General features: G+C 36.6%; 1 protein-coding gene across 1 annotated transcript; it reads left to right on the forward strand.

Moving 5' to 3' along the window:
• The first annotated feature begins 468 nt into the window (after positions 1-468).
• On the forward strand, positions 469-27,233 carry CCT4 (chaperonin containing TCP1 subunit 4). The gene is made up of 14 exons (XM_069069019.1): positions 469-784; positions 5,393-5,445; positions 9,561-9,650; positions 11,784-11,892; positions 12,207-12,349; positions 13,178-13,299; positions 13,633-13,765; positions 16,627-16,766; positions 20,767-20,863; positions 20,958-21,068; positions 21,147-21,277; positions 21,482-21,716; positions 24,317-24,430; positions 26,938-27,233. The coding sequence occupies exons 1-14, from the start codon at positions 658-660 to the stop codon at positions 26,950-26,952; spliced, it is 1,620 nt and encodes a 539-aa protein (XP_068925120.1). The 5' UTR covers positions 469-657; the 3' UTR covers positions 26,953-27,233.
• The last annotated feature ends 191 nt before the right edge of the window (positions 27,234-27,424 follow it).

Consider the following 27,424-nt stretch of genomic DNA (forward strand, 5'->3'; position numbering starts at 1 on the left):
AACTACAGCGCCTAGCACGTGGTAGGCGCTTAATAAAGAAATGCTTGTTGATTACTCTTGGAATCACTTAATGCTACCAGGACCAACCCCGAGGGAATAAAAGCCAGCCCTGGATCACTTTCCTTCCAGGAAAACAGACGGCAGCTAGGGCCAGGGGCCACACAGGGAAGAAAAAGAGCCTCCTCAGGACCTACAAAGCGTTCCTTAGGCCTAGCCCCGCCCCTCCCATGCGTGGGGGCCTGAGGGCGGCTAGAGGAAGGTGTCTCGAACCTGCCTTTCTCATCTCGCTCCTTTCTAAACTCAGTGAAAACTAACGCCCCGCCCGGAGATAACTAGGAACGACAACAGTAGATTTAATAACCGGTCTCCCTCTTCCCTCTCCTCCAATTTGAGAACGTTCTGCTCTCCACGCGCCACCTCAGCAGGCTTTGGATTCCGGCGCGCCAGAGATGCCTCTTGCTGACGTCACTGCAGGTGCCGTGCTGTGAGGCAGGACCCGTCGCCCCGCCTCCGCCCTCCTCCGCTCAGTCGCCGGCTCTGATTTCTGGAAGCTTCGTGGAGGCGTTGGTCAGACACCGTTAGTCCACGGGTCGGACACAATCCTCGTCCATCCGGGGCTCTTGAGTCACCACAGAACCGCGCCGAGCCTGACCGATTATGCCGGAGAACATGGGTCCCAGGAACAACGGGCCTGCCGGAGGTTCTGGCAATCGGGGGAGAGGCGCTTACCAGGACAGGGACAAACCGGCCCAGATCCGCTTCAGCAACATCTCTGCCGCCAAAGGTAGCGAGCGCGGGAGCCGCGCCTGCGCCCTGCCGGCCGCTGGCTGGGCCGGGCCTAGCTCGGGGGTCTTTGTGGGCTGAGTCAGCTTCAGTGATGGCTGCCCTTGGGGAGTGGCTCCGAAGGGCCTGCTCGGGTTTCCCAGTCGCTCAGTTCCATCCCGGCGCCCAGCATGTGTTCACGATCGGTTCTCCTCCCCCTGGTTTTTCTCTCTTCCTTTCCTACTCACGGCATCTTATCTTCACGGTGCTTTTTCACATATTGCCTCAGCCTCCTTCCCCACTTCCATCCCCAAAACTCACCCAGATATCTAGAAATCTTTCCCTCTTTCCCTCCATCACTATGATCCGGACTCCCTGGTTTTCCTTCAAGTCCCAGTTAAAACCACAAAGAAGCCTTTCCTGCTCATCAGTCTTCGTCCTCTCTCTCTTACAAGACTCCTGCTTTATCCTGAGTATTTCCTATTTGCATGTAATTGTTAATGTTGTCTCCTTCATTAAACTGTTAAGGAGAGCAGGGACTGTCTTTTGCTTTTATTTATTTTTATGTACCATCGTTTAGCACTGTGCCTGGCGCATAGGAGACGTTTAAATACATGCTAGCTGACTGATTGACTTCCACTGAGATTGTGGCATTCACCAAATTTATCGATGCTCTCCACTACAAAACATAAAGGTCTGCTGGTGGCCGGCGTCAGAATCCTCAGAGTAACTTAAAATATTTGTTGAATCCACAAACTTGCAATACTTGGGACCAGGGGCTGATCTGCATTTTGTTAGTTCTTCTGTTCGGATTTTTCAAGTGGCTGCACTTGAGTGTCATTAGAAAACTAGATAGGAGCCCCTACCCCTCGTCCTAGTAGCTGTATGAGTAAGGGTTAGTCTTAACTATCACTGAACCTGTTACCTCATCTGTAAAATGAGGATCCATCAATCCAAGAAACATAAAGAGCATATTATGTGTAAGACACTGAGTCAGGGGCTCTGGTGATACAAAGACAAGGAAGGGAGATCACTTTTTCCTGAGAGAGCTACATATATATGCATGTGTGTTTGTATGTGTATCTGTACATACACTAATTTGAGAAAGGTGATGGGATGTGCAGTAACCATAGTAATATCTGTAGTAGCAACTCCATTGAGTTTCTGTGAGAGTCAAAGAAATCAGTGTAGTAAAAGGACTGTAGAAATGAACAGTTAAATAAGAGTACCATAAGGGCACAGTGAGGAAGTGTTAACCTCTGCAGTATTTCCACCCAAGTACTGGAAGGAAAAAAATTAGAGGTTTTTACATCATAATTAAACATTGTAGAAAGTCTGAATGTGAGCCTGGAGCTGGTCAAAAAATGTATGGTTTTGGGTGGCTAGGCTAGTGAGTAGAGCATGGACCCTGGAGTCAGGAGGACCTGGGTTCAGATGCGACCTCAGACACTTGAGAGACACACACAAACTAGCCGTGAGACCTTGGGCAAGTCACTTAACCCCAATTGCCCTACCCTTCTCCCTCCAAAAAAAAGTATGGTCTTGTGTAACTAAATCTAGGACTTGTGGTTTAAGACTGGTAGAGGGATTTGTGCTTGTGTGGCATGCTAATTTAGTGTACAGAATATTGGATTCTAATCATCAAGAAACAAATTCTGACTTTTTCTGCCGTTAAGATCTAGTATGGGGGCAACTAGGTAGCACACTAAATAGAGCAATGGTGCTAGAGTCAGGAGGACCTGAGTTCAAATCCACCCTCAGACACTTAACACCAGCTGTGTGACCTTGGTCAAGTCACTTAACCCCAATTTCCCTGCCTTCCCTCCTCCAAAAAGCAAAAAAAAAAAGTTATAGTATGACTTTAGCCCGAGTCCTTCCTTGGACCTCATTCTTCAAATGTGGGAGATTAGAACTTTTAGATCTAACATTCTACCTACCATTTTGTGCTTTCTTGACTATCAGTTTAGAAAAAGCTTTGTAAGAAGCACTATATAAATGTAACTTATTATTAGTTCCAAAATCCCTTTTGTATAAAGGAGGGAATACCTTTTTACTCCTAGAAGATGACAGGGAACAGTTTGTTACTTATTAGGGGGTGGATTATTGCCTATGAAAAGCAAAGGATGTACTTTATCATTTTCTTTACCCCCCCTCTCCCTCGTAATCTGTGAAATCATAGAATAACAGCCCTAAAGTTCCAGTGCATAGTACAGTGTTGTGCATGTAGTAGGAATTCAATAAATAGTTGTTTAATGAATGATCAGAAAGTTTAAAAACTCAATATAAAATGTAATTTCATACTTATAATTAGATTTTGGGCCTGCAATAAGGTAGGGTATCTTATAGTTTTGTACCAGGTGGGCTGAAAGAGGTTCCTTTTTTATATATAGTACTTTTTTATGTAGTACTGTCTGAATTTTTGCCTGCTTTAAGGAGAGGATGACCAGAAGGCTTTGGTACAATTAGTATATCTCAGTAGGCATATGGTGAATAACTGCATTATCAAAACGTACCTTCTCCTATGGGCATTTAAAAAAAAATTTATATGCCTTTACTTTATAAATATGTAAACCAAATCCTAAAGTTAACTTAATGACTTAGACCTTAAAGTCTAATAATGAAACTGGGGGATGAGAACAATTGGTCTTATCTTTGAATGAACCATTCACTCAGTTGAGGGCTCAGTTTCCCTAATGGTAAAGTTATAGGATTTGTAAAGATACAGGATTTTAGAACAAGAAGAGAACCTCAGAAAGACCTGTACCAGATATGTAACTGAGCAAGCTTTTCTGAGCCTCATTTCCTTTTTTTCCTTTTTTTTTTTTAAGCAATCGGGATTAAGTAACTTGCTCAAGGTTACACAGCCAGTTATTTTTGTGTGGGTGCTGAGTTTCTGAGGCCAGAACCAATCCCAGGTCTCCTGACTCCGGGGCCAATGCTCTTACTCACTGGGCCACCTGGCCACCCCTCTGAACCTCATTTTCATAGTCAGAAATGTGAATGGTAATATCTTGGTGATTGTGAGGCTTAAATGAAGTGATTTATATAAACCTCTGTAAGCTTGAAAGTACTATATAAAATGACAGTTAACTAGTATTTTACAGGTGGAGAACCCAAGGCCCAAAACCACTTATTCCAGGTCACACAAAGTGGTAGGTAGTAGGGTCAGAATTTGAACCTAGATCTTTAAACTCTTAATCCTATTCTTTTTTCCACTATGCCATTTCACCTCACCAATAAGATGGCATCAAACAGCCTTTCACTTCTGAAATTCTACATGCTTTAAGATTCTCCAAGAGAGGGATCATGGTATAACATAGAGAACTGACCTCAGAGCCAGGAAGACCCAGGGGGCAAGTCATCTAACCTTTCAGTGCACTTAGGCAACTCTAAATCCATAGAAGGTGCCAACTTGCATTGATGGAGAGAGTTTCCTCTTACAGAAATTTTCAATACTAATGAACTTCACAGTACTGGTTCCTATCCCTATGGTAATGACTGCTTAATTCAGCTCATCACACGGTTATTAGGTGCCTGTGGTGAGTAAAAGGGTACTGTAGTAGGTACTCAGTTATAAAGGCAAAAATGAAACACTGACTTTGAGGAATTCACTTTGCTTTTTTTCCATATATAGTAGTTAATTATACATTTCAAGATGATTTTAAATGCCTTAGTTGGTGGGTTTTACTTAGCTTTTCTGAAAGTTAAGCCTTCTTGACCCTTGAGTTAGATGTTATAACTTTTAAAAGGAGATGGTTGATAATAAAATAACTTGGATGGATAAAAGTGACCTATAAAAGCATTTTTTAATTAGCATAATTTTTTTTTAAATCCCACATTTTGTTTTGATGACACATTCTCACTTCCCAATAAGCAGTTCTTTCTTCCTTAGTTCCTAACAAAAAAGAATTAACCAAAGCTGTCTAATAATAGGGATTGTGACTGATAGCCCAAGCAACTGTTCGTAATGCTAAGGAAAGAAGAGTGTTTTACTTTCAGTCTTTTAGAACCAGCATTATATTTAACCTGAATTCTCTTATCTTTTAGTATTTATTTACATTGCTATAGTCTGCCTTCTCTACAATGTAGTTTGTAGTATAGCTAATGTTACACTGATTCTTCTAAATGATTTCAAGCTGTCATGTATCGAAGAAAAGAATTTGTCCTTTATTCCAATGGAATAAATGTTTCATTATTCCTGCTATGGTAACTTCTCAGCTATCTGTGACTAAGTTGTGATTTCAGGTTAGGTTTAAGTACAGTACTTTAGGTTTTCTTGGTCTCTGAATATTGATAGCAACACCTGAGTTATTATACCAATAGCTTTAAAATTCCAAATTTCATTTGTTTTAAGATAGGAAATACAGAGTACAAAACTTGCTCATTGGATTCTTAGCTTTCTGATATTTGAAGAAAAATAGGGTGAGTCTACAAACTTAGTTTTCCTTTTGCAATATTATAGAATAAATCCCAAGTACTTGTACATAGTGACCTTACAATGAAAAGATGAAATAATGTATATTTGGATTGCAATAAAAAAAATGGAAAGACTTCATTATATTTCTGCTAGGTGGACAATTTTAAAATGTCAAAAAATAACATTTTTTGAATTTTTCTTCTCTTTTTACAGCTGTTACAGATGCTATTAGAACTAGCCTTGGACCGAAAGGAATGGACAAAATGGTAAGTTTTTTAAAAAAATTTATAGAATACTATTAATTGGACTATAATTGCTTATAAGGAAAGGGAAACATTGTTTTTAAAATGCAGATTTTTTTGTTTAAGCAATTGGGGTTAAGTAACTTGCCCAAGGTTACACAGCCAGTTATTTTGTGTGGGTGTTAAGTATCTGAGGCCAGAACTGATCCCTGGTCCTCCTGACTCTGGTCCAGCACTCTTACTCACTACACCACCTAGCCGCCCCTAAATGAAGATGTTTTATAAAGCTTGTATTAGGTGTTGGTGAATAATGACCTGCAAACCAAGCACTGAAATCATGTAATAAACTCTGAGTCTGGAAAACCTATAAATCTGTACATCTTTGCCATTTATCCCTCTGCCTAGCTCCTCTGTCTCTTCCAGTTTTATGATGGTAATCTAATCCATCTCTCAGATGTGCAAAGATCATAGCCTAAGTTAGAGCTAATTTTCAGCTTCCTGGTTTATACCATTCTTAGAAATAAAAAGGTATCATTGGGGTAATTGGGAAAAGGAGCTGTTTTGATATTTGTGGGGATTCAGTGACTTTAGGTATAAGCTTAGTAGTGAAATCTCTGGGTCAAAGGGTATGGACATTTTAATAATTTTATTTATTTTATTCTAAATGCTTTACATTTTGGTTGTCCTGATTCACAGTTCCACCAACAGTGTACTACATTGTATATCTTCCCACAATTGCTCCAACATAGATTATTACCATCTTTTATCATTCTGTTTTGCAGGATGTGAGGTGAAAACTCAGGGTTGTTTTGATTACCACTCTTCTTGTTATTAGTGATTTGGATTATTCTTTCCTATGGCTGTTGATAGTTTATAATTCTTTTGAGGACTTCATTTATTTATCCTTTGACCCAGATACATCTATTAGTATCTCTTGAGAGAATTGCTTTTGAGAGTGAGGGAGGAGAAGGGAAAGATGTGACTGAATATAGATATGGACAGCTATAGATAGATATGTTCTTAGAAATTTGATACAAATACTTTTCCATGTTCCTCCATTTCCCTTCTCATCCTAGATGCATTAAATTTGTGCAGTCTTTTCCATTTAATGTAATCAAAGTTATCTCTTCTATATTTTGTAATTGCCGCTATCACTTCTTTGGGTAAAAATATGTTTCATTTTTATAATTATGAAAAGTATATGATCTCTTAATTTTTTGCACTAGATCTTTATTATTTAGATCATGGATCCATTTTGAATTTACTGTGTATTATGATACATCTAGGGCAGTTAGGTGGTGTAGTGAACAAAGCACTGGACTTCGAATCAGGAAGACCTGAATTCATATATGGCTTCAGAGACTGTGTAGCTTTGTGACCCTGGAAAAGTCACTTAATTTTGTTTGTCTCCATATCCTCATTGAAGAAGGAAATGGCAGATCACTCCAGTGTCTTTGCTAAGAAACCCCCAAGGAGTTGGACATGAGAGAAAATGTTTAAAGAAAATATATATCTAAGCCTAATTTCTAAAAGACTGCTTTCTGGTTTTTACAACAAGTTTTTTGTCTTTTTTTAAATCAAAGAATTCTTTCCAGAAGTAATTTATAGTTATTGAGTTCCATTGTTTCTGATTCTCTTACATAGTCAGTTCCATTGATCTACATCTCTGTTTTTTAACCAATACCAAATGGTTTTGAGGTCTGGAAGTGTTAGTCCTTCTTTTCCCAACGGTTTTTTTTTTCATCGTTTCCCTTTCTAGATACATTATTTCTTTTTTTTTTTTTTTTTTTTTTTTCTTTTTTATTAGGGTTAAGTAACTTGCTCAAGGTTACACAGTTAGGTGTTTTTGGGTTAAGTAACTTGCTCAAGGTTACACAGCCAGTTATTTCTGGGCTGACACTGGAGCCGGTGCTCTTACTCACTGAGCCACCTGGCCACCCCTAAGCAATTGGGGTTAAGTAACTTGCTCAAGGTTACACAGCCAGGTGTTTCTGGGTGGGTGCTAAGTGTCTGAGCCCGGGATTCGGTCTCCAGGTCTTCTCAACACTGGAGCTCTTACTCGCTGCTACCTGGCCGCCCCTACATTATTTCTTCAAATGAATTTTATTTGGTCAAGTTCTATATAAAGTATTCCTTTTGATTGATATAGCATTAAAATTGTAAATGAGTATTTTTTATTCAGCCATGAGTATTGAATATTTCTCCAGCTATTTAAGTTGGCCTTTAATTCTTTAAGGAAGACTGTGTAATTGAATCTATATAAGTATTTTGTGGGTTTCAGTAGATTGATTCCCAAGTATTTTATGTATTATGTAGTTACATGGAATAAGATTTCCATTTCTCTTACTGACTTTTAGATTTTATTATATGAAAATATTAATTTTGGGGGGTTTATTTTGTACCTTGCAACTTTGCCAAAACTATTATCTTACTTAGTATCTTTTCTGATTCCCTGGAATTTTCTAAGTAAATCATCATATTTTCAGTAGTTTTATCTCTTCTTAATCTATATTTATATCTTTAACTTAATGCTTACTGCTATCCCTAGCATTTCTAGAACTCTTGTCAAAAAATAGCATGGGGAGAGTTGTTGTCCTTGTTTTACTCCTGTATTTATTAGAAAGCTTCTAGTATGTCCCAATTAATTATGGTGCTTGGTTTGGGTTTTAGATGATACTTTTTATGTTAAAAAAAATCCCCTCTCTGCCAGTACTTCTTGGCATAAGAGAGTGTTGTGCTTTACCAAAGCCTTTTTCTGCAGCTGTTGATAGTCATGTGATTTTGGGCATTGTTAATATGTTGATTGTTTTCCTAATGTTGAACTATTCTTGAATCCCTAATATAAGTCCAATTTAGTGATAATGGTGATTTTCTTAATCAATTGCTATAGTATGTTTAACAGGATTTCGTGTAAAATTTAAAAATCAGTATTCAGTATTGAAACCTAAACAATTATGTGAAAGAAAACAATAATTATGAAACACCTAACAAAATTTCTGGGAGACCGCTAAAGCACAAGGGGAAATTACATCCTGATAACCATGCATTAACAAAATAAAAAAGGAGAGGATTAATTAATTTAATATGCATTTTTTAAATTAGAGGGTTAATCTAAAATGAACACAAAAGCTGGAAACCAAAAAGAATAGGGCAGAAAATCAGATCAGCAAAAGAGCAAATGAATATGCCAAAAAAAAAGAAAAAATTTAATTATCCTAAGCTACTACACATATGATAACAGAACTTGAGAACATGAGAAATAGCTTCAAAAATTAACAGAAAACCAAATAGAGATCTTAAATAATACAGCCTCAGAAAAGGAAATAAAACTAGCTGTAAAGGAACTACCAAAAGAAAGCATTTGGTTAATTATATACAATTTTAAAATATCAATATCAGTGCTATACGAATTTGAGAAGTCACTCTTAACAGGCTCCTTTTATCAAACAATTATAGTCCTAAGACCTGAACAAGGTAAGGCAAAGCAAAGAACTATACATCAATATCATTATTGAGTATTTGAACATGCCTTAATAACAGTGAGATTTCACTAAGATAGAGATGTACTGAATGAGTTCTAGAAAGGAGTTAGAAGTTAGGCGATCTGGGTTTTATTTGGAATGAAATAATTTATTAAGTGCCTACTATATGCCAGGCACTGTGATAAACACTTTACAAATAGTATCTCATTTAATCCTCATAGCACCCTTAGGGGGTAAGTTCTTTTACTATCTCCATTTTACAATTGAGGAAACAGGCAGAAGAAGACTTGCCCATAATCACAAAGCTAGTGTCTGAGGCTGATTTGAACTCAGATCTTGCTGACTTCAGGCTCAGTGCTCTCTGTTCACTATGCTACCTAACTGCTTCTATTTACCTGTGAAATGTGGTGAAGAGACTCCATTTGCGGAGCCTCAGTTTTCCAGTCAATAAAATGGAGCTAATACTGCAAGAATAAAATAAAGGTCAGTGTGAAAGTGTTTGGGTGTTATGAAATTGGATGCATTATACAGAAACAATAATATAGACATTACCATTTTGCTTTTAAATATGAGCAGAACATTTTTGGAAACCAAATTAATGTTGACTAAAGAAATTTTATCTTTTTTGTTTTGTTTTTTCATTTAAAAAATTTATAGATTCAAGATGGAAAAGGTGATGTGACCATTACCAATGATGGTGCTACAATTTTGAAACAAATGCAGGTCTTGCATCCAGCAGCCAGGATGGTAAATAGTTTTATGTTACAAACTACTTTTTAATCTTAATTTAAACTTTAGTTTATAATTTCCATGACATCTAAGTATGATGAACTTTTGTTACATCTTGTTATTTCGATACTTTAAGGATCTGTGAATTTTGTTAGCATGAGCATTCTGTCCATTGACACAGTATGTTCCCTTTACAATTGTAATAGTTAAAATTAAGGTAAACTGAGGCACAAAGTTCTGAACACAGTTTATTGGTAAAGCAGGAATTTACCAATAAATAGGATCTTAGCTTCCTCTGCAAAGCCAAGACTCCAAATGAGGGGCATAGCTCTCTTATACTTTGGTGAATACAGGCAAAGAACAGGTTATGATTGGTTAAAAGAGCTTAGTATCATGAATGTCCAAATAAATATGACTGGTTACAGAACTGAGAAGTAGGAGACAATATAATTGTTTGGAAATTGGGAATGAGGGGCTAGCAATATCCTCTTCTGTGACTAAAAAAATATTCATTGTTTGAGTCCACCTGCAGGATTAGAGATAGTGGACTAGACTTTTTTGGTTAGCAAACTAGACTCCTTGAAGGATAACTTGGTGGTACAGAAATGCAGTTAGACTAGTTCCCCTGGTGTCCACCTATATCCCCAAAGGGTAGCAGATTTCCTTGAGGCAAGTATAGGAGTGATTAACAGGAGAACTGGATTTAATTTAATTCATTCCAGACCAGCTGAACTTCTGAACTAATTTCAGAGACAACCATAATTTAGGCAGTTACTGGACAAAATCAATTAACTAATGTCAATTAAAAAAATAACACAGAACTAGTCTGATCCTTTCACAGTTTAGCATTGCCTCTAGGATCAAATGAAAGCTCCATTGGTCAGCATCAAATGTCCTTCACGATCTGGCTCCAACCTATCCTTTCAAATTGAATGTAGATTACTGTCCTTTATTCTGCACTTAGACTAGCCCAGACATCCTCGTTGTTTACCCTACATGTCATCCTAATTTTTTCTTATTGTACCTGTGCACCTTCTACACCTGGCATATTCTCTCTCCGCACATGCCTTCTGGAGCACCTAGTACCTCCAAGGCCTGGCTCTTGTGCCAGCTCCTTCAAGAGGTCTTTCTTGATTCTCTCTATTTCAAGTCTCCCCCAGCCCATAACTCTGTATTTTTTTTTTAAATTTATGCCCTATTTACTTTCTTGTGAACTTAATAATGTTCTAGTATAAATTTCTTGGAGGGGGCTTACTTCTGTATTTGTATCCTCAACGTTCACTACAGTGTCTGGCACATAGTAGCCACTTATATTCATTTTCATTCATTGATTAGAGAATCACTCTAAAAAAAAATCACTGACAAACCTAGTTTTGAACTAAGTGTCTGAATAACCAGCATCTAGTCTGTGACCAGATCCCTATTCAAAATGGTTTCTTCAGAAATGTCATTTCAGTGTCCATAGTACTCTCAAACTCCTCCACTTCTTGAAAGAAAGGTTTTTTAGTCTTTTTTACTTCCATATTACAATGCTGACATTTAATTATTTGGTGACCAACCTCCTAGAGAGTGTCTTTGTTCCTAGGTATTCTTATCCCTATCTTAATTTTTCTACCTTGCTAGGACCAGCCAGAGCATGTATTCTGTGACAGCCTTTGAGAACACACAATTAACTCCCATATCATGAAGAGGCAAATAAGTAACCCTTGTATGGAGGAGTGAACATTCTAGAATCATTTAACGATCATGACATGAAGTTCTATGAAGCTAGGGAAATATAAATTCTGCTATCCATCTTCCTCCTGCCCCACTCCATGCGCCTACTCCCTCAGTTTTGCCAAATTTTTACCTAGATATATTGGGGGATAAGCATTCTCTTGTGGAATTTTAAGTTTTCCAGAAAGGCATATTTATGACACTATAGCATTAGATTTTTTTCCCTCTTAGCAACTTGATTTTGCATTGGCTTTTAAATTTGACATACATGCATGTGCTGAAATCCGTTCTAAAGCTTTATGTGTAGCCAGAGCTTCATGATCTTGCCAGGACTATCAAAGTACCTTAAAAGGACTGTTGACCTGTTACTTAAATTAGGTCTTAATGTGCCCTGTCACTTAAAATTGGATCACTTTCTGTAATTTTCTTTTCAAGTTGGTGGAGCTCTCCAAAGCACAAGATATTGAAGCTGGTGATGGTACCACATCTGTTGTTATCATTGCTGGATCTCTTTTGGATTCCTGTACCAAACTTCTTCAAAAGGGTAGGTTGGATTTTTGTTATTGCTAAGTAGTAGTAGGATAAAGATGATTTTCTATAGAAAAGTTATTAGGGTTCATTTTGGAATAATGTGGTTTTTCATGAGTGGATAAGACTTATTTTTCCTTTACTTAATGTAGACTGGTTTTCTTGGAAAGAAACACCATAATTCAACCAATAATGTCATATTGCTTTTCAAAAAAAATCAATGTCATTCTTAAAATGTAGATATTAAATCAATATAACCAATGTGCAATAGTAAATAAGATGTAGTTGTGGTAATTAAATGACTAACAACTTGAGTTTTAAACTTGACAGGGATTCACCCAACCATCATTTCGGAATCATTCCAAAAAGCTTTGGATAGAGGTATTGAAGTCTTAACCAAAATGTCACAGCCAGTGGAACTGAGTGACAGAGAAACATTGCTAAATAGTGCAACCACTTCACTAAACTCAAAGGTATGAAGAGTTAAAGACTACTGGAATTGTGCCCTTTTGGTTTTGTTGAGGAATCTTTCCAGTGATATGAAGACTGAAGAAATGGGGAAATTTTTCTTTGCTCTGTAGTTGGAGAGAAAACATAGTTGTAGTTGTAGAGCAACATTTTAAGACTCTTTCCTTTGTCTTAAATCAGAAACACCTCCATAGACCTTTTAGGTTTGCAAGCTTTAAGTGCCATGTAAATGTGACCTTACCCTTGTTAATCATTCAGCAAAACCCAAATGTTAACACAGTAATGCTTAAAATTTTACTTAAAGTTTGGTAATCCCTAACATCCTAGCATCTTCTTTTCCTGACTTTCCTGTTTTAACTCCATTTCTTCTCTCAGTGCCAGACTCATACATTTTCCCTGATCTTTGGGCATGGGACCAAGACTGGATTGTGCACATAATGATTGCGCTTTTAAATGTGCTAGAACTATTCTGCCAGTACTATAATATTGAATGAAGCTTCTTCCTGTCCTGAAGATACCAGGGAATGTTAGTTGTGGGTCTATGAGTATCTACCTAGTGTTGCTTTATGCCAATAGAGTATGTTATTTGTCTGAAAAAATAAATTGTTCATCTTGTTTTTGCTTTTAAAAAATGTTAACACAGTATTGGTGAGAAACTTAAGTCATCTGTAAAAGTGGAAGGAAAATGTTTTTATAGTAAAGTTTTAAAAAAATTTCTCCCAAACTGGTATTTTTTTAATGTTTATCATTAGAGAAATTAGTGTTTATCTATAGTAGGCAGTTTTCCTTTACATATTTTAAAGCTGACCTTTTTTAAAATTAAATACTTTTAGGTTGTATCTCAGTACTCAAGCCTGCTTTCTCCAATGAGTGTAGATGCTGTGATGAAGGTGATTGACCCAACAACAGCTACTAGTGTAGATCTTCGAGACATTAAAATAGTTAAGAAGCTTGGGTAAGAAAAATCTATATTTATTACTTTTTCATTAATCAGAGTTAATGTTTCAAATAAGCATGATTTCTGTGACAAAATTGAAATCAGGTAGTAGGAATAATATCAGGGGTTTTTCTTCTTTTCTGGTGGTTCTATCATTGTGAGAATTCTGAATGTCTTGATAGTAGATACGAATCTGTTCTCTTAGTGTCATTATGTTAGAGGAATAAGACGAGAGAGGTGCCTATGAGTGGGACCAGTGTAAATTATGAAAGTTCTATTATTTTTTTAAAAGTTGGCAACTTCAGGTTTAAAACTTGCATTCTTTAATACTTTCTTTTTTATTTTACTTAGAGGAACAATTGATGACTGTGAACTGGTGGAAGGATTGGTCCTGACTCAGAAGGTGGCAAATACTGGCATAACCAGAATTGAGAAAGCCAAGATTGGTCTTATTCAGTTTTGTTTATCTGCTCCTAAAACAGATGTAAGTAAATCTGATTCTGATTGTTACCACTGTTTGAGTCAGTAGATTGCTGAGCACCAGTAAATGGGAAAGAACCTAAATCACCTCAGTGTCTTTATCCTGGAGAAAGCAATGTTAGCATATTTAAAGTCAGCATGTCAAGTAATTTTCTAACAACACCATACATAGTACATTTCCCAGAGGCATTTTTAAATTAAAAATAATTTAAAAGAATATTAACACAAATAATTATCTTGGGCTTTCTTTCACCTTCTCTGTTATGACAGACATAAGTAAAAACAAGTAGCTGAGGCACAATCCAGTCTTGGTCCCATGCCAATGCCCTTCCAACATTTCCACTCCTAAAATATTACTTTGTTGCATCTATATAATAGTCTCCAACTAAAAGGACTGTCCTGACATATTTTTCAGATGATTGAAGAAATTTAAGAGTTGGAAGATGGTCATCTAGTAGTCTAATTTATGCCTCATTAGGGATCTTCTACAATAATTCCTGTTGAATGGTCTTATAGCATTTTGAAGACCTCCTCTTGGGGACACCCATTTCACTTTTGGACAAATTTAGGACTTCAGTTAGGATGTTTTTCTTACATCAAGCTGATAATTTACCTCTCTGTAGCTTCTGTCCTTTAAGTTCTTCCCTCTGAGATCAAGCAAAACAAGTCTAATTTATCTTCCATGTGTCAATTCTTTATTTAAAGATATCTTTTATGGGTATCTTATTCTGAACACCATACTAAAGAGAATGTACCTTAAGAACAATTAATGTTTTAAGACAAAGTGGAAGACTTGACACTTAACTCTGGATTTTCTGTTTTATTAGAGTAGATCTTGCTCATTATCCTAACTTTCTTGGGTCATGACTGTCATCCAGTGAGTTTGCTCCCAACTTTGTCAAATGCAAATTTGAGAACCATGACATTTGGGCTTAATTTTTAAGTTAATTTTTTAAAATAATTTTTCTGTGTTCAGTTTCCTTTTTTACTATAGTTTCCCATATGCCCCTCCCCTCTCCTCTTTCTGAAAGCCACCTCATATGTCAAACAGTAGGACTTTTTTAAAGAGAGCATAGGAAAAAGTCAGCATAATTTAATGTTACATTGGAAAGTCCACAAATATCTTCAACATGTAACACCTCCACCGAGGGGCAGATTGGGGGTGTCTTCATATCTCTTCATTGGAGCTTGATACTTCTGATTTTTTGATGTGCCATTTTTTCCATTTACATTGTTGTAGATACTGTTTATATTTTTTCTTGGCTCTCTTTCCTTTGCATAAATTTATATAAATCTTTCCATGCTTCTCCATATTCATTCACATCATTTCTTATATTGCAGTAGTATTTCATGTACCACAATTTGTTTAGCCATTCACCAGTTGATGGACATCTACTTTGTTTCCAATGCTTAGCCATCACAAAATGTACTACAATAAATATTTTGGTGTAATTGACAAAAAAAGACACATTGACACATTATTCATTACCTATTGAGTTCAGACTTGTTTCAGAGGGACATGACGATTACCCTCATATAGCCTGTTTCCTCACAAAAATAGGATGAATTTTTATCAGAAGTTTTACTGTCATCTGAGTATGCTATAGTTGCAGTATTGTCCTGACTTGCGAATCACTAGTCATCCCAACTGACGGCTTGGTTCCTTCCTGTAGAGTGTGGTCTTCTGGAGGGCAAGTACCAGGTTTTTGTTTTTCTTTGTACCCTGGTGCTTACCACAGCGCTAGTAAAGCCTTGACAAATGTTTGTTGATGATGATTCTGTGTTGTCATATAGCCATAAATTGGTGGATTTTCTCCAACTTGAAAAAGGATAAAATTAAATTTATTAATAAAGCAAGGTACATGGTTTCCTAAAGTAGCATAAATCCTAAGATTTTTTTAACCAACAAATGAAATGTGTAGAACTGGATTGTCTAAAATTATTTTTTATGCTTTTAAGAGTTATATCTTTTGGAGCTTTTTTTAAAAAAGAAAATATTCTTACAATTCTGAATATCATCTTTATGCTTAGTATATTTTTAAAAATACATTTTTATTGATGCCTTTCACTTTTTATGCCAATTATATCTTTATATTATCCCTTCCTGTATAAAACCTTCCTTTATAACAGAAAAATGTTAAGTAAAACCAACAAAGGAACCAACAATATGTAAAACATCGTTCCCCACGTGACCAAGAGGAGTAAATTGGTTTTTATTAATTATTCTTTGAGGATAAAATTGGTTTTTACATTTAACTATAGCTACTTTTTAATGTTTTTTGTTTATACTATTGTGCTTTCCTCCCATTGTAATGAGTTCATAAGGTCATAGAATTAAGAAATAAAGGAGACCATGGGGGTTAGCTAGTCCAGCCCTCTCCTTTTACATATAAAGAAACAGACTTTGGGCATTAAGTGACTTGCACAAGGTCACACAGTAAGTAGGAGTAGAGGGGCGGCTAGGTGTCACAGTGAATAGAGCACCAGCCCTGGAGTCAGGAGGACCTGAATTAAAATCCGACCTCAGACACTTTACACTTACTAGCTGTGTGACCTTAGGCAATTCACTTAACCCCAATTGCCCTGCCCTCCCCTCTCCAAACAGCAAAAAATAAAAATAAAAGTTAAGTAGGAGTAGAGATAGAATTTGAACATGTCTCTAATTCCAAAGCCAGTGACTTTTTTTTTTCATGGTACCATAATGCCTCTTACAAGGCTTCCCATGTTTCTCTGAATTCCTTGTACTCGTCATTTTTTATGGTAGCATTTTTATGGTATGGTATATTTAATTAATCATAACCAACCATTCCTAATATATTTTCTTGAAAGTTTAAAATGCACAATATTCATATTCCCTTTCAACAGATGGATAATCAAATTGTAGTTTCTGACTATGCTCAAATGGACAGAGTATTGCGAGAAGAGAGAGCTTATATTCTCAATTTAGTGAAGCAAATTAAGAAATCTGGATGTAATGTACTCCTCATACAGAAATCTATTCTAAGGTAAGTGACATGAAATATATCTTAAGATTTTAAAACTTACTTGACTTTACTTTCTAATTAGAAATATATACAAATATGTTAATAGAATTCTTTGTAGTTATAATCCAAGATCCAGGGCGGTCCCTATTCCACAATACATTCCTGAGGTAAATTTTAAGGTAACTCCTTTTTCCCCATATAGCAGTGTTGCATTCAGGGAGTTCTTTTCCCTGACTCAGATCTCAAGTAATTCAAGCCAATATCAACTCATTAAAGCAAAGCTAGAACTACTCTAAACTTTATGATTTAGGTTAGTGGAGATGATTTATATGATGCAGAGTTCTTTAAAAGGTGATAGAGGCTGTCTCAAAATGTATTTTTATCATATTGACATGGCCAATGTAGGAATTTGATTGTGCTTCTTTGTTATGTGGGTTTTATTTTTTGCTTTTCTTCCTTCTCCCCTTCCCCCCCAAAAAAATTGAAGGGAGAGAAAATTAGTGCTAATTAACTGAAAAATATTAAATTTCATTTTAAAAACAGAAAATATATATGCTGATACCTTTTTTTCCTCAGAGGTATATAAAATTGCTACAGTAATCTTAACAGCTATCGTAGTACAACAATCTGTTGTTTATTGTTGATGGTAGTGGTGGTTTTTCAGTACTACTCTAAGTACCCCAACATTTATGTTAGTTTTTATTAAAGTAATTCTTATCAGACCTAATGAAAGCTAGTTAGAAAATAGAAAAGGATAGCTAGCTATCGAAGAGAATCATTAATACTTCTAGAAAATCTCTAAACCTGTGACATAAAATTTCTCTTGAGTGATTACCAAAACAAGCATAAAAATTACCAGCTGAAGGTACTGATTGATGAGTATTAATCAAGCAGCTCTTAGTAAACAGAATTTTATAGTAAAACCATGAAAATTTTAGGTGAGAAATGTTTTAATTAATGAACATATTTAAGGAAATACTGTCTTATTTTTTAAAATAGAAGACATTTCAAGGTGTTAAAAGGAGAAAAGAGAGGCAGTGGGTAAGAATCCTTTTTAGAAGTCGACAAACTTTCTTTGTCTTCCTGATGCTCTAACAGAAAGTCAGATACCCAGTAGAGCCCAAGAGCATGTGGGAAAATGTGATGGAAGAGGGGGCTAGTTCAATGGGAAGACTGATAGGTACTTCATATAGTTGAAATTCAGGTGGCTTGTGAGCAAATAGGCATAAAGGAACACACTGATTACAAAGTATGAGCGATGAGCGTTATAGAGAAGATCAAGTTCCAGAAGACAAAATTGGCCCTGTAGAAAAGTGGTATTAGCATATTTTTAAAAAAAATTGCTGTTCTTAATTTAACAGAATACCCAAAAAAAGAATAAACATTTTCATATACAAAGTACATCAGAAAGAGTATTGTATGTGAAACCACATACCTATTACATGCCTGTTGCTTTTATACTAAAATAAATTTAATAAATTATTTTCAAAGCTATCCTGCTTCTCTCTTTCACTCTAAATGTCTTCACTGCTAGCTTCCCCAAATCCCTTCCCCTAAATAAAAAGAATAAACACATTCCTTTTAACAAGTAAGCATTGGTCAAGCTAAACAGATCCACACATTTGCCATGCCCCTATGTACATTTCCTTTGCTCCTTGAATCCCATCTTTCCTCCATCAGAAAGGTAACATTTCATCATCTTTCCTCTGTAGCCTTGATTGCTCATTGCATTGATTAGTTAAGTTTTTTTTTAAGATTAATGTTCATTTTAAACAAATTGAGGAAAGCCTGATAATAACTGAGCAAGAGGACAATTTAGGGATTATCCTTTAGGTTTCAGTTTTAGTTTTAGTAGGGCTCAGAGGTAAAAAAAAAAAATAATGTGATTATAAAGCAAAGGGCATGATAGGCTATCTAGACCAGGGGTGTCAAACAGATTTAGAAAACCACAAATTAACATTATGTTGTATTTTTATTTATTTGGTTAAGTATTCCCCAATTAAACTTTAATCTGGTTTAAGTGTTTCCAAAGTTGGACGCTTCTGCTCTAGACTATGAATTGATGAATTTGGAATTCATGGGGTATTATCGTATTTCTTCATTTGCATGAAACAACCAGATGCCTCATGAAATGTTTCGTGGAGCCTGGATAAATCCAGCCCAGCATGACTATTTTTTTTTATTAATTTGTTTGTTTCCTTTTAGTTTACAGGCTTCAATTCCTTGAATTTCACGTTTTCTCCCCCTCTCCCCCATGGCGGCTTATCCAGCATGACTATTAAAGTTGCTAGATTTAATTCCTCCTCGTGTGGAGCAGCTATGTGACAAAGTGGATAAAGCACTGGGCTTGGAATCAAGAAAATCTCACCTTTCTGAGTTCAAATCCGCCCTCAGACACTTAACACAAAATTAGCCTTGTGACCTGGGGCAAGTCATTTAACCCCAATTGCCCTCCAAAAAGCAAAAAAAAAAAAAAAGGTGCAAAACCAGATATCTTTTACAACTCCAGTTATTAAATTATTAAATGAAGCATGAAACAGTATAGTCACCTAAGGGGTTTGCACTGTTCATCCTCCTTGGCATTGGCAGAGCTCGAACCAAAGAGGTATTACTTAAGAGTGGTGAGATCCCCCAGATGCTTCTATTGGAAGAGGACATTATGCTGATGGCATTAAACCCAGAAATACTGTAAAGCCTCCTAGATGAGGTCCCTGGTGAGGCATACATACATCTTGGACAACCACTACGTGTAGACAATGAGTTGAGCTCAGAATTAAATAGTAATATGAGACTAGAGTGCCTTTGGGAAACTGCATAGTTCTTTTAATTTACCCCAAGCTTCTCCCTGATCTTTTAACACCAATGTCCCTCTAGTGGTCCTTCTGTGAGACATAGCATCTGAAGAACTAGCACTCAGTGGTTAGTGTACAGTTGTGTGGTAACTATGAGCAACTATAACATATTACAGATAAAGATTTATGTAGAAGTGGCATAAAGTTGTTATCAGAGAAATCTGTAATTGAGGAGGATGGGAGAAAGCTGGGTTGTTTGCATAGGAATGACAAGTGATGAGTAGACAGCCTTCATTCTCTGGTGTTACCCATACATTGCCAAAAGAGAGGAAAGCCCTAGCACATAGGTAAAGCCCTTCTCTAGTGAGCATGAGTGAGTGAGTGTGTGTGTGTGTGAGAGAGAGAGAGAGAGAGATAATAGTGGTAAGTGCATGAATTGTGTACATCATTGTAGGATGTGCCCACATCAATAGGGGCAGCTAGGTGATGCAGTAAATAGAGTGCCAGGCCTAAAGTCAGGAAGGGTCTGAGTTTACATCCTGCCTTGGACATTGGTTGTATGATCTTGGGCAGATTACTTCACCCTGTTTCCCTCAGTTTCCTCATTTGTAAAATAAGCTGGAGAAGGAAATAACAAACCACTGTACTTTAAATGGGATCACAAAGAATCAGGATTGAAATGATTAAACAACCCACGTGAATGAAATATCAGAAATTTCTTGTAATAGTAGATTTCATCCTAGCAGAGGAATTGTAACACCCAAGGTATTTTCTCTTAAAAATAAGTTTTCTTGGGTGGTTAGGTGGCACAGTAAGTAAAGCACCAGCCCAGAGTCAGGAGGGCCTGAGTTCAGTTCCGGCCTCAGACACTTAACACCCACACAAAAAAACTAGCCATGTGTCCATGGGCAAGTTACTTAACCCCAGTTGCCCTTCAAAAAAGGCAAAAAAAAAAGTTTTCTTTCCAATTAGCCTTTGATTATCTTTACTATACTTAGTAACAATATGGTGTTAGAAATCTGACCTTTATTTTTACAAAAGATTTTGAACTAACCCATTTGACAGACAGTTAAAACAACTGTTAAATAAACAGTTAAATTATCTGATTAACTGCTTAGTCATGACAACAGTGGTAAAAGAAAATGTTGTAAAGCAGTTGAAAAGAATAGAGCTTTTTTTCTCACATGGACAGAATCACTGATAGCATTTCAACTTTTGGCTTGTTCTAGGGATGCTCTTAGTGATCTTGCATTACATTTCCTAAACAAAATGAAGATTATGGTGGTTAAGGATATTGAAAGAGAAGACATTGAATTTATTTGTAAGGTAAGCAGTTTTTTTAACCCTTATGAAATGAGTATGAGTTATGTTCTACATTTTTATAAACATTGTGTTTTGTGATTTGACTTTTCTTTTACAGACGATTGGAACCAAACCAGTTGCCCATATTGACCAGTTCACTCCTGAAATGCTTGGCTCTGCTGAGCTAGCAGAGGAGGTCAACTTAAATGGTTCTGGCAAACTGCTCAAAGTAAGCATATGATTAAATTTGACTTTGCTACCTTTCTTCCCCCACTGTGTGGCTAATAATGCTGCTTATTTGCTGTAGATTACGGGTTGTGCAAGCCCTGGAAAGACAGTTACTATTGTTGTTCGTGGGTCCAACAAATTGGTGATCGAAGAAGCTGAGCGTTCGCTTCATGATGCTTTGTGTGTTATTCGCTGTTTAGTGAAAAAGAGGTGATGTATTTTGTCAGTTTTACCCTTTGATAGTTTAGTAAATGATTTCTATGTACTTTGGCCATATGTTTATATCTTTATATTTTTACACATACATATATACATACAGATATTGTCCCAAAAGTTTTAGTGTGGTTTTATGTAAATCTGCATTGATAAAGAGTCTTCACCACAAGTGCCATAAACCCATCTTGTCAATTTCAGAGCACTGATTGCTGGAGGTGGGGCTCCAGAGATAGAGCTGGCCTTGCGTTTAACTGAATATTCACGCACTTTGAGGGGGATGGAGTCATACTGCGTCCGTGCTTTTGCAGATGCTATGGAAGTCATTCCATCTACTCTAGCTGAAAATGCAGGCCTTAATCCCATTTCTACAGTAACAGAATTAAGAAATCGGCATGCTCAGGGAGAGACCACTGCGGGGATTAATGTCCGAAAGGTAATTTTTTTTTTTTTTAAATCAATCAGCAAGCATTTATGAAGTATATCCTTTATGTCAGGCACTATGCTAGGCATGGGGGATAAAGAGACTAAAATGAATAATCCCTCTCCTCAAGGAGCTTCCTTTCTGTTTGGGGCACAATGTGTATGTATATACATAGATACAATACACAGAGTAAGATTTTGTAGAGGGTGTCACTGACAGCTGAGAACAAGATTCAGAAAAAAAGGTGTCTCGTGTAAGGAGCTGGTACTTGAACTGAGTGGTGAGGAAGGTGTGCTTGCAGAGGCATAGAGAAAGGAGATGGAGATCATGTGTAAGAAATGGCTAGTATTCCAGTTTGGAGGGGAATTGTGTAATATAGAAAGAAAGACTGGAACTAGATTGTGAAGGGCTTTAAGTGTAAAAACAAAGGAGTTTGTATTTGATCATAGAAGTAATAGGAAGCTCTTGGAGCTGTAGGGTTTTCCCTTAGGCAGTTGCATAAAAGATGAATTCAAGAGGGTAAAGAAAAACTTGAGATAGGGAGACCCCCTTAGGTTGTTGTAGTAGTCTAAGCAAGAATTGATGAGTACCTGAAATAAGTCATGTGAGTAGAAAGAAGGGAATGGATAGGGGAAATATCCAGGTAAAATCAGCAAGACTCCATGTTCAGAAATGGAGGATGACTGATTTTACTTCAAGCAAAGTACTTGACAGATAACATAAGTACCCTCTAAATTGGATTCTAAACCTTTTTTGTGCTGTGAACTCCTTTAGAAATTTAAGAACATTATAGACAATTCAGGATAATTTTTTTAAATGCATAACATGCACAGGAGTATAAAGGAAGTCAATTTTATTGAAATATGGCTATCAGTATTTTGTCAAAGCAAGTTTTCAGATCCCGGGTTAGGAACCCCTGATATATACATGCTTAATTGTTTGTGTAAAAGCTTCAGAAATCGGTATAGTATTTTTTATAAGAACTAATAAGGAAAGCAAGTATGAAATGAATATAGATTCATTCTGATGTAGCTAGAGGGAGTTTTCTTTTGGAATAAATAGTGAAGTAATGTCCAGCAAAGGCTGCGTTTGAGGAAATAACTGCTTAGACCTGTCCCAGAATGGTATAATGCAGGATTTCTAACTTCCAGTATCTAAGTAGTTTACCAAGAAGACATTGTGTACATATGTAATAAGTAAACTGACAGTACAGGGCAGTATACATTGAATAGTTAATAGGAGCCCTGTAGCTGAAGATTACTGGAACAGTGTTGGAGCAGTTAGGTGTCATAGTGCATAGAGCATTAGACCTAGAGTCAGGAAGGCCTGATTTCAGATCTGACCTCAGGCACATGCTTGCTGTGTGACCCTGTGCAAGTCTCTTAACTTCTCTGTGCCTCAGTGTCTTCATCTGTAAAATAATGATAGAACCTACTTCCCAGGGTTGTTAGGAAGAGAAAATAATATCTTTTCTTAAAGATGCTATAAATAGTAGCTGTTGTCATTACTAATTGAGAATGTGGCACTTGATTGAGGTCTTAAAGTCTGGGTAGATCTGGAGGCAATACTAATAGGGCATTCTAGTCAGGGGAAATAAAAGTATAAAGAGTGAAGTTATCTATCAGAACTAAATAAATATCTTCCTGGGAACATTTAAATTTTGGGGGGGGGGGTGGAGCAGCTAGGTGGTGCAGTGAATAGAGCACCAGCCCTGGAGTCAGGAGGAGGACCTGAGTTCAAATCCAGACTCAGACACTTAACACAGTTACTAGACGTATGACTTTGGGCAAGTCACTTAACCCTAATTGCCCTCCAAAAAGAAAAACAAATTGTTTTGTTTTGGAAGAATAGTGAGAGATAAAGTTGCAAAGGTAGAACAAGGCCACATGATAGACTTGAATGCAGGGATAAGGAAGGATCTTGGATGTTATTCTGTGGGGAAGCCATTGAAGATTTTGGAATAGTAGACTCCTGAAGAAATTGGTGATTTTCTTCGGGACTGCAGACAGAGAAAGTTAGGCTATTGGAATAACTCGTGTGTATTGATAAAGGCCTAGTACTGTTATGGTACAATAGAAAAAAAACTCTAGCCAGAAGGCCTGAACTCCTGTGCCAGCTCTATATCACCTTTCTAAGGCTATTTTTCTCATTTATATAATAGGGATAATACTTGCCCTATCCATCTTACAGGGTTGTCATGAGGAAAATGCTTCACAAACTTTAAATATTCATTACTATATGAATATGAGTTATTAATAAGGGTCCAGCTGTGAAATGGAAAAGTTGGTGTGAACTTTGAGACATAAAAATACATGGAACTGTAAAAGACCTGCCCAGTAATGAATGTGAAGAAAAGTATTCTATTTAATAATATCCATAATGTTGAAAATGTTCTTGGAAGAAAGAAAACTGAAATCGGTGTTTTCCCAATTTTAGTTGAAATACTACCAAGCCATCTTAGGAAACAATCTGACTTTTAGAATTTTTGTAATATTAGACTAAAGAGAAAATCAAGTTCAGTGAGCTTTGCTAAGGGAATAATGATTAAATTGTCTTTGTTGACATGTTTGTTAAATAGTATACTGCTAAAAGAAAGAAATAATTATTTTCAGGGTGGAATTTCCAACATTTTGGAGGAGCTAGTTGTTCAACCTTTGTTGGTATCGGTCAGTGCTCTGACCCTAGCTACTGAAACAGTCCGAAGCATTCTCAAGATTGATGATGTGGTAAGTTTTAGATTATATTTTTCTGACGTAAATTCCCATTTAGAAATTGAGGCATTTTGAAAAAGAGTAAAACAGGCAGGCAAATGAAGTGCTAACCAAAAGTTCCTCGAGAAACTCCATTTACAGCACAAGAAAATTTGATTCTACATGCAGAAGAGTTTTTTCAAGTAGAAATACAGACCTCATTTCTACTTAGGAAAAAAAATAAATAAAAAGTTACTGTTTCCGTTTTTATTTAGAGATGCTGGAAACCCAAGTGGATCAATCAGTATTTTTTAATTACTTGTCCTTTGGCCATTTCCTTTTAGTAGGTAAAACATTTTAGTGATTAGAGACTTAATGAACTATGAGTCTGGTTTCTCTGCAGTTTCAAGAGATACTAATTATAACTAACTATATATCATTAATGTTGTCTAATGGGTCACAAATAATTATTCTTTTAGGGGTTGAAATTATCTTGTACTATCATCTAGTGGTTTTAACAAGGAAAAGTTAGTTTTTGTTAAAGAATTCTAAAAGGCACTAGATCTTGAATAATGACCGTAAGAGAAATGTTATTTGGCTAAGTAGAAGGGAGATAAGGTTACTGAGTTAAAGGTGAAGAATATGTGATTTGTGTATAGTTGAGAAAAACGAACAGTTGTCAACCCTTGACGATGCTTTTTAGGTTCCTTCTGGCATTGGGCATTTGTGCCCATGTGATTTCTTCAGAAGTGGGTAGTTGTCATTTATTTTAATAATTTGTTTAATAATGTCTTCTAAGACATTTTTGTTCTTATTAGGTAGACAAATAGCTACATTAGTACCAGCAGAGAATCAACACTTCCATCCCTTCTTCCATCCTCTCTCTACCTCATTTCTCTTCTCAGAAGGAGGAACTTTTTTCATCTCATAACTTCTGTGGCTTTATTGTATCATTCTTTGGAGGATAGATAGCTTCTTCTTCAGAGCATCTAACTCCCTCCTTTTCAGGAAGAGCCTCAAGTTAATTTCTCAGCTCCAACTGTACAACTAGCTGTCTGTCTTCCCTGGAAATGGATGCTTGTCCCCAGTAGGGAATAGATGCAGCTGGAGCAAAGGAAGGTTGACAAATTGCAGGGCAATGAGGACAGTAAGCCATGCCATATAAGAAACAAAATAATTATAACCATAAAGCACTTGGTACTTTTTAACTCATCTGATTGTTAAAGCTGTGAGTTAGATAGTACAAGTATTATATCTGTTTTCCCCCAGAGGGAAAAGCAAGGAATAATGGGTAGAAGTGGCAGCAGCAAATTTAGGCTTCATGTCAACTACCCATACATTGATAGGCTCTGGGGCTTGTCTTTTCTGGAAGCCTTCAGCTATTGGCTGGATGACCTTTTGTCAGCTATATGGTAATAGGAAATGCCTTTGAGAGTACAGCCAGTTCTCCTAGAACTTGACATTCCATTCTCCAAAAGCATTGTGCTATGCAGCATGACCAATAAAAAAAACAGTCTTATGGGGAAAGGGGGTTAGAGTCTCACAACACTCAAAAATTTCGTTATTAACGTATTTTATAAAGGTAAATCTAAAACAGATGGTAAGTTTTATATGTGTTAAATGATTTAGTTAAGAAATACATAAATATATAATGGCATAGGCCCAAGCTGCTGCTCATGAGGCCTGCACCCCAGATTCTATGAACTGGGCTAGCAAAATCTCATGCAAGTTGGGCAGGCTGAAATTCCAGCCTGAGAAACCAAAGGAGTTAGGGCTCTGACCAACCTTCCACCTCCAGCTACTGTACCAGAAGATGCGCGATACATGTGGCACCTTACCCTGAATAAGACCTGGAGTTAGCTTGTGGAAATGAACATCCAAAGGATTAAAACTTGTGAATTATTGTGAAACAGTGTAATTTTCTGCATTCTCATCCATAAGTTGGCTTACTTTATGCTCAGAATGTTCTCTAATGAATCAGTCTTGAAGCAAATTCAAGTTTGCAGAACAAGTGTTATAGCAGAACTAACTGGTTGGATTAGTTGGCCATTGAGTCTCTTCCAACTCTAAAATTCTGTGATTTTGAGGCCTGATGTAACCTGCTCCAAGTTACACAGAAAGTTTCAGAGCAAGGACTTTGTGTGTACAAAACCAGTATTCTTCCTGGTATAGCATGTTAAACTCTTGCAGCTGAAGAAACTCCAAGTATAGTTGCAAGGACTGCAGAGAATCTAATTGGGAAAGTTCAGTGCTAGACTGGGGGTTTTCCTAGACCTGAATATGCCACTAATTTGAAAGGTTACAACAGGAGTTTAAAATATTAGTGTGGTACAATGAGAAAATACAAAATAGGAATTAGGATATCCAGATTCTAGTCTCACTTCTACTAAATAGCTGTCTGTTGTTAGGCAAGTCACATCGCTTCTAATTCTCATTTTCCTCATCTATAAAATGAGGTGATTTGACTAGGTATTTAAAAATTCCTTTCTCCACAATTCTTTGATTCTAGGGTTTTAAACTCTTAATGTAACTTTTCTCTTCAGGTGAATACTCGGTAATCTTGTTGACGTACTGCATCTGTCTGGCACATACATATATTGTGCAGCTGTGGTGGAAGAGTAATTGCCCTGTGGAATACTTAGTAGTTTGGAAGACTTTGTTTTCTGAGTTCTTACACCTGGGCTTCCAGTTGTCATCCATCTGAAAACTGTCGATACAATCTAATAAAAATAGTAAATATTCGGTTTCAAGAAAGCAGATTTTGTTGTTATTCCTGGAATTCTTTCAAAACTATGAAAAATAAAAACAGCTGTACCTGTTTGTTGAGTGTGCAATTAAATTTCGCATGATTTTTTTTTCTCAGAACCACAAGTGATCTTTTTTCTCCTGAATTTAAAGAAAAATTATATAAGTTTAAAGAATGATCAAAAGTGGATTATAAATAGGTCGCAGATTGAGGCTTTTGTTTTCCAGCTATCAGAAAAGTCAAGTCAACAAGATTTAAGGGTTTATTTGTGTGCTAGTCATTGT

The sequence above is a fragment of the Petaurus breviceps genome, unplaced genomic scaffold (genome assembly GCF_028583685.1).
Source record: "Petaurus breviceps papuanus isolate PSGF00001 unplaced genomic scaffold, PetGlider_PUasm1.0 90775, whole genome shotgun sequence".
Lineage (NCBI taxonomy): Eukaryota > Metazoa > Chordata > Mammalia > Diprotodontia > Petauridae > Petaurus > Petaurus breviceps.